The 14,188-nt window shown below is 40.1% G+C and overlaps 1 protein-coding gene across 2 annotated transcripts in view; it reads left to right on the forward strand.

Moving 5' to 3' along the window:
• LARGE1 (LARGE xylosyl- and glucuronyltransferase 1) overlaps positions 1 to 14,188 on the forward strand; it is a 291,802-nt gene that overhangs the window by 73,535 nt on the left and 204,079 nt on the right. The window contains exon 3 of one of the 2 annotated variants that reach the window (XM_064455719.1): positions 13,385 to 13,571. In XM_064455719.1, coding sequence (XP_064311789.1) covers positions 13,466 to 13,571 — 106 coding nt within the window. In that variant the 5' untranslated portion in view covers positions 13,385 to 13,465. Of the gene's footprint in view, positions 1 to 13,384; positions 13,572 to 14,188 lie in introns of those variants that run through there. The other variant, XM_064455722.1, reaches the window with a different exon arrangement.

Raw genomic sequence — 14,188 nt, forward strand, 5'->3', positions numbered from 1 at the left:
AACATTTGATTTGAGCATGTTCTCTACATTTTGAAATATTCTTAATGCCATTTCATTGTTGCATTAGAAATAAAGTATTTACCCTCTCTTTCAGCTGTGAAATAATAGTTAATCACTGCAAGTATTTTATATATCTGCAGTTTTAATCTTCAGCAGCAGGGAAAAATAAAAAACCAGAATCCCAAGCTCTTTTCAGCTTTTTTTAAAAATCTTTTCATCAGTTGAAGTAGTAGTTAGTATAATCTTGGCAGTAAGCAGAATTTGTCCTACCAACATGTATCCTCATAGCTATGGGTGAATCTTGGAAAAACAATATTATGTAATTTGTTGTCAAAATCAACCAATCTGTGTGAATCACTATAGCTAATAATAATGTGGTACATTTTTTATAATACTGTGGACTACTTTTGTTGCCCTTCAAATAACTGAATTGTTATGCCCTACATTTTTGCATCTCTGTCATGGTTTAACCCCAGCTGGCAACTAAGCCCCACACAGCCACTTGCTCACTCTCCCCCAGTGGGATGGGAGAGTGAATTGGAAGAGTAGAAGTGAGGAAATTCATGGGTAGAGATAAAAACAGTTTCATAAGTAAAGCAAAAGCCATGCACCCAAGAAAAGTAAAACAAGGAATTCATTAACTCCTTCCCATCGGCAGGCAGGGGTTCAGCCATCTCCAGGAAAGCAGGGCTTCGTCACGTGTGATGGTTACTTGAGAAGACAAACCGCCATCACTCTGAATGTCCCTCCCTTCCTTCTTCCCCCAGCTTTATATGCTGAGCATGACGTCACATGGTGTGGAATATCCCTTTGGTCAGTTGGGGTCAGCTGTCCCAGCCGTGTCCCCTCCCAAGTTTTTTGTGCACCCCCAGCCCACTCACTGGTGGGGTGGGGTGAGAGGCAGAAAAGGCCTTGACCCTGTGTAGGCTCTGCGCAGCAGTAACTAAAGCATCCCTGTATTATCATCAACACTGTTTCCAGCACAAATCCAAAACATAGCCCCATACTAGCTACTATGAGGAAAATTACCTCTACCTGAGCCAAAACCAGCACAATATCCTAGCAACAAAATAAGTTTTAAAAAGTTTTATTTTTAGAAGTATTCTAGAATTGTTTTCACGATCATTGTATTTTCATGCTGTCTTACTGACAGTTCCCTGTGAGCAACTGAGAAAATTCTTCTGCATAAAATGCAGTGATCTACAGTGATTATTGCTATCTGTTACAATATATATTGAGGTATGTCTTACCTTGTTGGTGAAACATTGGCCTTGGGATCAGTATCATGATCCCAGTTTCTGTACTGGTATAATTGCATTGACCCCCTTTAGTTTATGATCATTATATCTGCTGTGTATGTGCAGTTTACATGGCCCATAGATTCTAAACATTGTGCCCCATGTGGTTATGATAAAAGATAATGCTTATGGTACAAGAACAGGGTAGACCATCTATAGATAACAAAATAGATGTTATAGCAATGACCATTATAGCATTGCCTCCACAGATCCCAGCCTGATCTGCATGCCAAGAAGTGGAGAATAGCCGTCATTCACAGCACTTGGCCCCTGGAGAGCAGCCTGACTGCATCCATGCTGCCTAACACGCTTTACTTAGATCTTCTTTGAGTCCCAAGACATTGTTATTTTTCCTTCTTTATATGATTCAAAAAAACTGCTGCAGTTCAACCAAGTCATGACATGATGCAAAGGTTATATATTGTATTTCTTGAGAGGCATTGCATGATGGCACTGCCTGAAGGCAGCAAAGCAGACCTGCTTGAGGCAGCGCTGGGGGTCTGTTATAGTGCTCAGGGAGCAGTCTCATCCGTGCTGTTTGTAAGGAATTGTCCCGGTAGTGAATCTTCTTCAACACTTCCCCTGATTCTGTGTCAGAAAGACCTAGCTGGCTCACTCTGAAAGAAGGCTCAGGATCCAAGCAGTGTGTGGAAAACCATAGTAGATCACAGATCTGGAACAAGCAAAGTAGCAAAGTCATTCTTTTAACTGCAGCTCCATTGGTTAGACTGTCTTTTCTTTAAAACATATTTATTTTGGCTTTGGTATCATTGAAGTTATATTTATTGATGCGTGTTTATGTACAAATGTTTGTATAAAGAAATATTTAAGGATCTTTTGCTTTTAAACTATTGCTAAGATCTAATATGTAGAATTGTTGCAGAAGTAAGTCTTCAGTATAGAAAGCTCATGTGTCTTTCAGAATTCCCTTTAAAGGTGTGAATATTCATAACATGACTTCCAGTCATTCCTACGTGATTTTCTCACTCTGGTGAAGTACTTCCATCCAGTCAACAACAGTCTCAGACTAGAGAGTGAGGAACTCCTTCACTTCAATTATTCTCCCAGACTCTTATCCAGCCTTGGTCCTACTCTCAGAAGACTCACTGTTGAAGTTACTAGACATTAGCTTTACTTCTGCTCTGGATTTATAGTAATGATTGTCAGTACAACATAGAAAGAGTCTAATTGTCTTAAAAGATACTAACATGTAAAAGCAGAGTTAGGAGAGACAGTAAGAGGTATTCTTCCTCTCTTACCCTCCCCTCATCTCAAACACCAGCCAGTGCAAAGCATGCTCTTGTGTTATATGACATGTCCATGACTGCCCAGTCCTCTACATCCTTTGATGGTCCTCAGCATCATCATTATCCTCTTTTCCTTTTGTTAGAAAATATCTGGCAATCTCCCCTCTGCTCCTAAAGTGATGAATTATAATAAAATTTAAAGTGGAAGTGTTAATTATGTGCATTTGAATAAGGTCATTCTTTTCAGTATATTAATTTTCTTTATAAGGAACTTGCTAAATATTTTATATTTATTATTTCTGCACCTTCATCTAATTGCAGAATTATAGGAACTTCAGAGAACAATGATGATGATAATGAGATCAGTAAGAGATTATAAAGACTGAAGTTCTCATGTGGAGGAACAATGAAATATTCAGTGAAAATCACTACAATTTGAGGAAATGTGGGGAGAGAACATAGAAACCCTTACCCCACTGCCCTTTTTCTCTAGGCAGACCACCCTCCCTCAGTTGATAGTTTTTAAATGAAGAGTAAAGAGCTATCTAAATTACAGATTGGTTTGAAAGAACAGTATTCAACTTGCTTTGTGCAGAGGATTGGACTAGATGACCTCCAGAGGTCCCTTCCAACCTAAACTATTATATGATTCTATGATTCTATTGAAATGCTAACTCCAAACAGCAAAAATTTGGATTCTTTAGTAAGTGCTTTTGTCAGTGTCTCTTCTTGAGGCTAGTTTCTACAGCTTTGTTCAGCTTGATAACACCTTTCATACTCCTTTTGTAATTGCATTAAACTTGCATGCCATTCTTGTCTAATACATACATTAATCTGTATAGTGCCAAATAAGAAGCCACAAGAAATCTATATTTATAAATTCCAATTTATCAAGCCCTTTTCCAGTGTTCCAATATTCAAGAATAGTCCTATGTGAAATAACCTAAATCCACCACTGCGTTCCTTACTTTAAAAAGTACCTGACACCAAATTATTCTGCAAGAGCTTTGCTTCTATGTCAGGTAAAAAGAAGGAGTATGTGAGGGAGGCACCTTTTCCATCAACTTGTACAGAGCCCGCTCAGCCCTGGGAAAGCCTAGGATAATGGATAGTCCTTGTAGCCTGCCTGGAAGGTATAATATTTAAGAACGAATAAATACTGGACCTTGACACACAAGCATTTCAGCAGGAAACTTAGGAAAAAAAGTAGCTCACAACTCATGGTGCTATTTGATGGTCTGTAGTAGCATCAAAGAACTATTGAGAATCTGTAGAGTGCTTAGTAAAGTAGCGCTGTAAGATAGCGATGGATTTGTCTTCCACTTTCGATCATGGCCATATATATATCACTTTTTTTTTCCTCTTTGCCGCTCCTGGATTATTCAAATCTGAAATTACGAGCAACTCTCGGAATGTTCATTACTCATTTGTTTTATTTTTACATAAATTTGATAGAACTATTTGTGGACTTAGTAATATTTAAGCAATATGTAGTGATGAGGTGCTTAAATAAAATCCAATTTAGTGTTCATTAATTATGAGAGACTTAGTCCATATTTGTTGTGAATTGATGCAGGTTGAATTGACCTTAGTGATGGTATATTGATTTATGCTAGCTAGAAGTTTAACCTGGGATTATCTGTGTGTTTTGGTATAATTGTTTATGTGCATTATTTAAATTTATTTAAATTGAATGGTTACTGTGTATTTTATGACTGGGTACAAAATTGTAGAATCACGGAATCATGGAATTGAGTTTGGAAGGGACCTCTGGAGACCGTCTAGTTCAACCCCCTACTCGAAGCAAGGTCATCTACAGAAGGTTGCTCAAGGCTGTGTTGTGGATGGGTTTTGGATGTCTCCGAGGATGAAGGCTCTGCAAATTCTCTGGCTATATCCTTGCACTGGGGAGCCCAGACCTGGACACGGAACTCCAGATGTTTCTCAACAGTCATGACTAGAGGGGAAGAATCCTAAGGAGAGATCCATGCATTTCTGCTGCTCTCACAGAGAGGGCTCTTCCTCCTTGCCTTCTTGGCTAGTCCTTCCCAAAAAGCCTGTATTCATTCATTACCTGATTGAAAAAGACGTGAAGTTATGCAGGGAGAAAATTAGAAGAACCAAAGCCCACCTAGGACTTAATCTGGCTACTGCTGTAACAGACAATAAAAAATCTTTCTAAAAATACATTACCAATAAAAGGAGGGCTAAGGAGAATCACCATTCCTTATTGGATGTGGGGGGAAAACATAATGACAAAGGATGAGGAAAAGGCTGAGGTACTTAATGCCTTCTTTGCCTCAGTCTTTAATAGTAAGACCAGTTGTTCTCCAGGTACCCAGCCCCCTGAGCTGGAAGACAGGGGTGGAGAGCAGAATGAAGCCCCCATAATCCAAGGGGAAATGGTTAGCAACCTGCTAGACCACTTAGACACACACAAGTCTGTGGGGCTGGATGGATCCGCCCGAGGGTACTGAGCTAGCTGGTAGAAGTGCTCACCAAGCCACTTTCAATCCTTTATCAGCAGTCCTGGCTAATTAGGGAGGTCCCTGTTGACTGGAGGTTAGCAAACGTGATGCCCATCTACAAGAAGGGCTGGAAGGAGGATCCAGACCATTAGAGGCCTGTCAGCCTGACCTTGGTACTGGAGAAGGTTATGGAACAGATCATCCTGACGGCCATCACATGGCATGACAACCAGGCAATCAGGCCCAGTCAACATGGGTTTATGAAAGGCAGGTCCTACTTGACTAGCCTGATCTCCTATCATAAGGGGACCCGCTCAGTGGATGATGTAAAGGCTGTGGGTGTTGTCTACCTAGACTTTAGTAAAGCCTTCGACACTCTTCACCACAGCATTCTTGTGGAGAAACTGGATGCTCATGGCTTGGATGGGTGTACTCTTTCTTTGCTGGGTAAAAAACCGGCTGGATGGTTGGACCCAAAGCGTTACGACAAATAGAGTTAAATCCAGAGAGCTGTGGTGAATGGAATTAAATCCAGTTGGCAGCCAGTCACAAGCGGTGTTCCCCAGGGTTCAGTATTGGGGACAGTCTTTTAATATCTTTATCAATGGTTGGGGTGAAGGGACGGAGTGTACCCTCAATAAGTTTGCAGGTGACACCAAATTGGGCGGGAGTTTTGATCTACTCGAGGGTACGAAGGCTCTGCAGAAGGATCTGGATAGCCTGGATCGATGGGCCGAGGTCAGTTGTATGAGATTCAACAAGGCCAAGTGCCGGGTCCTGCGCTTGGTTCACAACAACCCCATGCCACACTATAGGCTTGGGGAAGAGTAGCTGGAAAGCTGCCCAGCGAAGGACCTGGTAGTGCTGGTTGACAGCCGGCTGAGTATGAGCCAGCAGCGTGCCCAGGGCAACAGCATCCTGGCTTGTATCAGCAACAGTGTGGCCAGCCGAAGTAGGGAAGTGATCATGCCCCTGTCCTCAGCACTGGTGAGGCCACACCTTGAATCCTGTGTTATTTGTTGGGCCCCTCAAAACAAGAAGGACACTGAAGTACTGGAGTGTGTCCAGAGAACGGCAACGAAGCTGGTGAAGGGTCTAGAGCACAAGTCTTACAAGGAGTGGCTGAGGGAATTGGGGTTTTTTAGCCTGGAGAAAAGGAGGCCGAGAGCAAACCTTATCGCTCTCTACAACTACCTGACAGAAGGTTGTAGTGAGGTGGGTGTTGGTCTCTTCTCCCAAGTTACTAGTGATAGGACAAGAGGAAATGGCCTCAGATGGCACCCTTTATTGGTTTAGATTGGATGTTAGGAAAAATTTCTTTACTGAAAGGGTTTTCAAGCACGGGGACACCCTGCTCAGAGAAGTGGTTGGGTGACCATCCCTGAAGGTATTTAAAAGTTCTGTAGATGCGGTGCTTAGGGACATGGTTTAGTGGTGGACCTGGCAGTGTTAGCTTTATGTTTGGACTTGATGATCTGAAAGGCCTTTTAAGACCTAAACATTTCTATTGTTTTGTGATTCTATGCTGCTGACAGGTATCTCCTGTCCATATCACTCCACATCCGTTGCTTGCCAGCCCATAGAATCATAGAATCATTAAGCTTGGAAAAGACTCTAGGATCATCAGTTCCAACCCGTTACCCAATGCTACCATGCTTCCTAAACCGGGCCCTGAAGTGCCACGTCTACATGTCTTTTAAATACCTCCAGGGATGAAAACTCTACCGCCTCTCTGGGCAGCCTGTTCCAATACCTGACCACTCTTTTAGGGAAGAAATTTTTCCTAATATCCAATCCACTACTATCTCATTTGTTGGTGGGTTTTCACTTCCCTCCTTCTTACTCAGAATTAATTCCTCACCAGTTTTGCCTCAGCCTATTGGAAAAGACACATTTGCTCTGTGTGGTCAGATGGATTCTGTCTCTTGTTAGCAGTCCTGCATTCTCAGAGAGGGTCCTATGGATGTAAAATCAAGATATCTCTTGTCAATTCCAGTTGTGCAACCAATTTTTGACCCAGGGGATCCATCCACTCCTCCTCGGCTCCTTCCTCCTTACTGCAGGATTGAGGAGAGAGCCACCTGGGCCCATTTCTCTCTATTTTTTAAATTTAATATGAGTATTTAATAAAGAGCAATTTGCCCGTACGATGCCAACTTGTATTTCCATCTGACAAGTAAATAGCTGCTGTAAGCATGTTACAAATTTCCATGTAAAACTAACTTGTAGTTAGATCTATGCAGTAAAAAAAAGGGTTCCTTTTTTTTTTTTTTTCTTTAATAATAGGACTTTGCTTCTTAGAGGGACATAGATTCTTTTGTCAGGGAGGAACACTTCAAGCAATAATTGTTTTCTCCTGGGCAAAACTTTCTTATGAATCTTTAATCAATTTCCTTGTTAGAGCAGCTTTGTACGTAGAGGATTCTAATGAAGGTAAACACTGCTTTTGGTAAGCATCCAAGAACTTTAGCTGAGAAGCAAAGTATTAACATCAAAATTCTTGAGAGTTGTTATGTGTGTTGCATGTACCGCCCGACTTCTGATTTAAAGACCATTTTGTTTTCTGTGTGGTTGCATGTACACAATACCTAAGAAAGGGAATTAATGAATGGACAAACCCAGGACTCTTCAGTATTTGATTATGAAGGAGAAAGATGCCCTGGTATACAGTCAGGGAGAGCAATGATGCAGCAACATACTGATGTTTTCTTCCAGCCAAGAACAAGTAGTATGTTCCTTTTTATTTTTCCTCCTGCCATTATTTCAGGTGGAGAGACCTGGATTTGGAAAGATGTTGAGCCTTGTCCTTTTTTTAAGCCTGAAATTCAGATATGTAATAATGCTGTTGTCTGAGTGTAAACTGTGATTCTGGAGCAAAATTGCTTTACTTTTGAAAGATTCTCTATCAGTTATTACTGCTGGTTGGCCATGGTCTCTAGTATGTTTGTAATTCAATGACACTGGGATCTCAAGCTCTAAGGTATTCTTAGTAGGTATATGTAGTATCTTAGACTTCTGCCATACACAAACCAAGTCAGGCTCTGTTTCACTTTATTTGAACTGTGGTGAGACCTGAGATAAACTGGGGAGTCAGGAAGTGCTGGTGCTGTATGCCCATATAGGTGAGGCAGTAGAATAAGTAGAGTTTGGAGAACTCATTGAAAAACAAGGTCAGTAGCTGCTTTGAAAATAAGTATCATTCTTGGGTTGCAAATGAAATGTGAATATCAGGCAAGATTGATCTTTCTGTAATGGTTGTGTTTTGTTACTGCTATCTCTTCTCAACTGATAGATTCCCACCCCCCATACTATCAGTGACACTTTAGTGGAGACTTAGGAAAAGATTCTTATCCTGTTGATGTTAAATTGTATCATTCCTTGATAATTTTTAAAGTTGGAGGCTTTCCTCCTTTTGAGCAGTCTATGCCTGAAAGAAAAAAAGAAATTCCATTAAAAATGCATATATATATATATGTGTGTGTGTGTACATACGTATAAAGAAATAAATGGGAATGAAACAGGAAAAATGTGAAAGCGTATTATTTATTTACTTCTCTCCGTCTGTGGCTTGTCTACTGTCAGGATAAATCCCCATTCCTGTGGTGATGTTGCTTACAGCTGGAACCTTCTAGAAAACTTTGATTAACAGGGCACTGATAGAATTTTCCTTGAGTCATGGCACATACTGAGTGAAGATATAAAAGAAGGTATCAATCCTGTGTGCCCTCGGAGCAGTTAGCACAGTTCCAAGGCAGAACTAATTTGTGCTGTCAACTTACTGGCTATTTTCTCTCTTACAGATAGGACTATTTGCTTGTAACTAGTTGAGGAGTGAATTTGGTAGTATTTGGAAACTCTGCTGTAATCTGTTCCTTTAAAGTGGCTTTACAGAACTTCTGAAGTGGATGCTGAGTCTAAGTTTACTCCAAATCCCTCTTTAAAGTCACGATGCCGTAGGATTTAGAAGTCTGATTCGGGGGGAAGATCTCCAGTCCAAGAAAACTCAGAGTTTGGGAGCAAAGGGAGCCTTAGATTTGTTTCTGTAGCATGTTCTTCTTTGTGGGAGAAGAAGAGGCTGATGAGGGAGGAGATGGCATTTTCCTTGAAATGCTATTTCTGTTCTAATAGTTTGAGAAGTAGAATATATTAACAAAGGGATATTTATTTAAATAAAGATGTACCATTTCATTCTATCATCTTTTATTTCATAATGTTGGGTTTATTCCACACCCTGCCTTTATGGTACCAAACCGAATGCCAATGTGATTAGTGTTGTGTTACATACTTTAATATATGTGCTGCTCATACTCATTGAGAGCTGCTTCATACTTTGCAGGGAAGATGATCCTTGATTTAGAACAAAGCAACCACTCTGACAGGTAGTGTAGTTAATGGGAGCATTTGACCATATGTGAAGGTAACAAAAGTCATTCCATTCACTGTTGCCATGTGGTAAGAAGGTTATGAGAAAGTCTTTGTAATGAGAAACCCAATTTATTTTAATTCCTACTGTGACCCTTCACACAGGCATTGTCCAAGCTAGTTGCCTTTTATAGCACCACTAGCAGTAATCAAGCATGAGCTGGCCTAAGGTTGCTTTATTAAAGTCTGTTGATCTGTACATGTGCAGGAGGTTTTATAAATCTTGAACAGGGTGTATTTAGAACTATAGAGATTCTGACTTAATGACAGCAAGACATACATGCACGATGTACATACAGCTAACTTTTGTGGATATTACTTATTTAATCGGATTTCTAAAATATAATTATATGATACTCTTGGAGCACATCCACTACATTAAAGATTGAAGACCAAGGTAGAAGAATATCTTGAAATGCATGCACCTTCTCTGGATCTGTGGCACAGGCAGAAAATCTGATTGTGTCTGGAGGAGTGAAGCTAAGGCCATGTTTCAAACTGCAAACCCCTTACCAGAAACTCTAATTTTTATCTCCCTTGCTTTGAGATAAATCCAATACAGGTGGCTAACATTGCAGACGTTCAGTGTGGCTCAGGCAGTGTATCTGAAAATACTAACATTGGGCAACAGATTAAGAGGAGCCACTGACTGTTTTTTTGGTTGCAGTATCACACCTAGGTCCTGTGCTTAAATTGGCCAGTTACTTCCTTATCTTTTTTTCTTTTTTCCCCAACATATTTCATGCTATGTATTTCTGACTACAGGTGTTTAGTTAGCACAGTTGTTAAGACCGAAAGCTATGGGAAGGAACACTACATGGATTTGTGTAAATAAAGCGAACCATCTTATAGTGTTTGTTATTACTGAAAAGGTGAATATAGCTAGCAGTGTCACATCCGAAGTAGCTTCGTTTTCAGCCTCTACCATGAAACTGCTTTCCAAGTCCTTTTAGGCAGGTGACAGTCTGATTCAGTAGGACTATGGCTTGAGGAGCCGCGGATGCTGTGGCTTAAGTCTGAAAGGCAATGGCAAGCTTATCTGGCAGAAATGTCCACAGTGCTCTCCTGTTCTGTACTCAGCCCTTGCTCCAGGGAGTGTCAGTCACTTTCCTTTCATGATAGGTATCAGTCTGGCACCTGCTGAATTGAAAGGAAAACCAAGTCAAAGAACTGCAGTATCTTCTTTTGATTTATTTGACGATGGTACGCTAGGTAAAATTCTTTACAAGAAAAACCAATAATATATCATTGAGTCCAACGCTTTTCCTTTAAGCTAAACATCTTCATTACCATTCATGGGACTTCTATATGATTGCTTGTGTAGGGTTTGCACATGATGCATTGTCTAGTTTGGAAAAAAATGTTCAGCAGGTGTGATGATTTTATACATTGAAAATGAATATTTGAGACTCAAGGGAAGCTATTCACGACTTTGGAGAGGTGGGAAGACAGTAGAAACTTCCTTTAAAATAGTTCATGTCCCTTTCCTCTTTTAAAGCACCTTTATAAGAAGTATCTCAACATTTTCTAGCGTGATCCATCACAAGCTGACTTGTCTGTCTAGGGTTTTCCCAAACGTCTTCCTGGTGAGATAAAAGATGTGCATGAATGTGCAGAATGATTTGGCTGTTTTGTCTGAACGATGACAATTTGCAGAAAGCTGAATTTGCCACATTCCTAGCTTTCCTTTGTAGCTGAATTGGTTGTTCGGTGTTGCTCCTTATACTTTCTCAGGGTACTTAGGTACTTTACATTCATGGAGTAAAAAAGCTGGATTTTATCCTCCATGTTGACCTATTCAGAAACTTAGTATGCATGGGTATTTTAAAAATATATATAGGAAAAAAAGAATTATTTCTTAGAGATGCAGCGTCAGGATTAATTAATCCACTATCAGCACTATAACCCCAAGCTTCGGAGTGTGGGTGTCATTATCCCAAAAACTGGTATCAGTGTACTTGTAACAGCATGATTTCAGAAACATGTAGTGTTGACTCTTACTTCACTACCTGTAGGTTTTACAGGTATCATTGACAGGAGCAGTATGTATCTAATGCATGTTGCGTTACAGGATGTTGCTACTGGAGAATAGCCATGTTTGTGAGTTTGTTTTTTGAAAGATTCATTTTTACATGCACAGATTGATGTCAGTGGTGCACACCATGATGTTACAGGAAAAAAAAAAAATACTCCTACTTAAAGTAAGTGATTATATGCTCTTTGCAATATACACACATATAGCAAGTATAGAACACGTAAGCCAGGGGAATTATCTCTGTTTTTCAAGTAGGCATGTAAAGAACTCTCTTCAGAATAGTTGTACAAGATATGTGATGTAAGGAACAGAAATGAAATGTAATCGTTATCCAAATACAGTGAATAAAGATAAGAGTTCTCCACAATTTATCTACCAAATGTGTGTGTCTCTCTAACACAGTGACTCTAATACCACAGTAGTTAATATTAAAAGTCTGTCCACATATTTTGTGCAAAACCTCTGTGGTGAGGCATTCATTGCATTGAAAAGCTGACACAATGGAATGCTTTTTGTGCTGGCTCTGGACAAATTGTAGTCCATTTTATCAGTTCCAAGGTCAGGAGTACTATCATGGCTCTTAAACTGTAGTGTAGTAAAGCGGGCTCTATTGAACGTTCGAGGAACAGCTGTAAGTTTGCCTGATTACTCCAGCCAGGTATCTCCAGCAGCAGAGTTCTTTGTCTGAACCCATTTCTCTTGTTTATAATTCTCATTTTTGCTGTAATTTGATTTCAGAATTGACTTTGCAGTATACATGGAGTTGTAGAGCTCAGACGTATTTTCAAGGCACACAGTAGCCATTGTTAATATGTCAGTGTAGAAATGCTTTAACTGCTGATTTCAGCTCTAGTACTAGTTTAAGCACAAGCCAAAGGGCACTGTTATTAAACACATTTTACTACCATAATCTGTGTTTCTTGCCCTATCATTCTTGTAGACCAATTATTTTTTCTAAATTAGAAAACGTAACGCCCTTTTACACAAAGCTTGAACTATATATGCATGGACTGATACCTCCCTTTCCTTCTCCAACTTCTCTAGTCAACACTAGCCTTTCCTCCCTTTTTCAAAAAAAAAAATCAAAAGATGAGAAACATTATCTTTATGCCCTGAATGCTTGCACTGGTGTGGGAATATTCATTTTCCTGTGAATAAAAATAATCAGATTATTTTGCAATCTTGGCCTCTGTGAAATGCAGAACAATAATTTAAACACATTAAGATTCTACTTTTTTTTCTCATGAAAACATGGAAACAGTGGTACTCTCCAGAATGCTCTCCTTTTCTCATAGCCTACTGTCTGAAGCTCCTGATATCCCCTTTTATGCCTAAGGAAACTTCCTTGCCAGTTTTACTCTTTCTCCTCTCCCCTTTTGTATAGCAGTTCATCAGCATTGCTTTTTGATTACCAAAGTGGGTCATTTTAATAACATCCCTCTGCCCCCAACCTTTACCTTTAATTTTTCAGTTCACCCTATCGAGTTCATGACCACCTGCAGCCAGCTCATTGATTCATTGGTGTGACTTTTGCTCTTTGGGAGCAGGGAAAGAAATACAGGTGGCTTTCTCTTATCTGCCCAGGGGCACCACCACACATAGGCATCAAAGAACGCAGAGCTTCTGTAGAGTAAAAGGGTGGTGAAAAAACAAATAAAGGTAATGTCTCTTTGTAAGATTAGCTGTGTGTGTGTTTAGCTGATATGATGTGTTTTATTGACTTACTGTCTTGGTGTGACTTCTAAAACTTGCTTTATTATTAAGTAGTCATAGATAATGTCGAAATGGGTACTGCTTTGCAATTGTGGTAACCCTGTTTTTAGCCTTGTTCTTTTAACTCTTTAGGAACACTGGTGTTGTCTACCTTTCTGTAATGAGATAAGCTGTTAAAACATTTTTTCCTTTCCTTTTCAGGGAGTAGTATGTGGGAGGCTGTGGACTATTTGCTTCCGACATAGGAACAGCACTGGGTTGGGAATCTGCACTCTTGAGAGAATGCTGGGAATCTGCAGAGGGCGACGGAAATTCCTGGCTGCCTCTCTGACCGTCCTTTTCGTCCCAGCCATTACGTGGATTTATCTGTTTGCTGGGAGTTTTGAAGGTAGGAGGGGAATAATGATTGGGAGTGGGGTGTTGAATGATTTCTGTCAGGGCAGACAAATGCAGATAAATCCTCATTGATTTTATTTAAATAAATCTGGTTTGGCTTGCATAGAAATAGTTCCCAAGTTGCAGATTTCAACCACAGGCCTCCCTTACCATGTGCTCACTGCTGAGGACGAGGTAATTGCTGGCCCCAGTTATTTGATTTTCCTCTCGTCTTTAAACTTTTTAAAAGTGCAACAAAAAAACCCACCCTACTCATTTATTATCCATGTTTTCTAATTTTTAAAAGTTGATCTATTCTACACCCCTTAAGATTTTACTTTTAGTTAAAATTAATGTCTTATTTCAGATCTGCCCTTAATATTATTTAAAAGTGTTTTAAAAGGCGTCTGTATGTGTTCCGGGCATGTGGATGACATGGGCCACTGACTCTGATTTTGGGACATGAAGTAGGAAGTGTATCTAGCTACTGGAGCATGGAGGGCCTACAGTACAAGTCAGAGAAATGGGTATCAGGCATGGTTCTTTGCATAGTGGGCTCTGCTAGGTAATGATCACTCAGCAGCAGGCTTTCTCTTGTCCTGTGGTCCAGTGAGCAGCAGCACACTGGAC

Source organism: Phalacrocorax carbo, chromosome 1, assembly GCF_963921805.1.
Source record: "Phalacrocorax carbo chromosome 1, bPhaCar2.1, whole genome shotgun sequence".
NCBI lineage: Eukaryota > Metazoa > Chordata > Aves > Suliformes > Phalacrocoracidae > Phalacrocorax > Phalacrocorax carbo.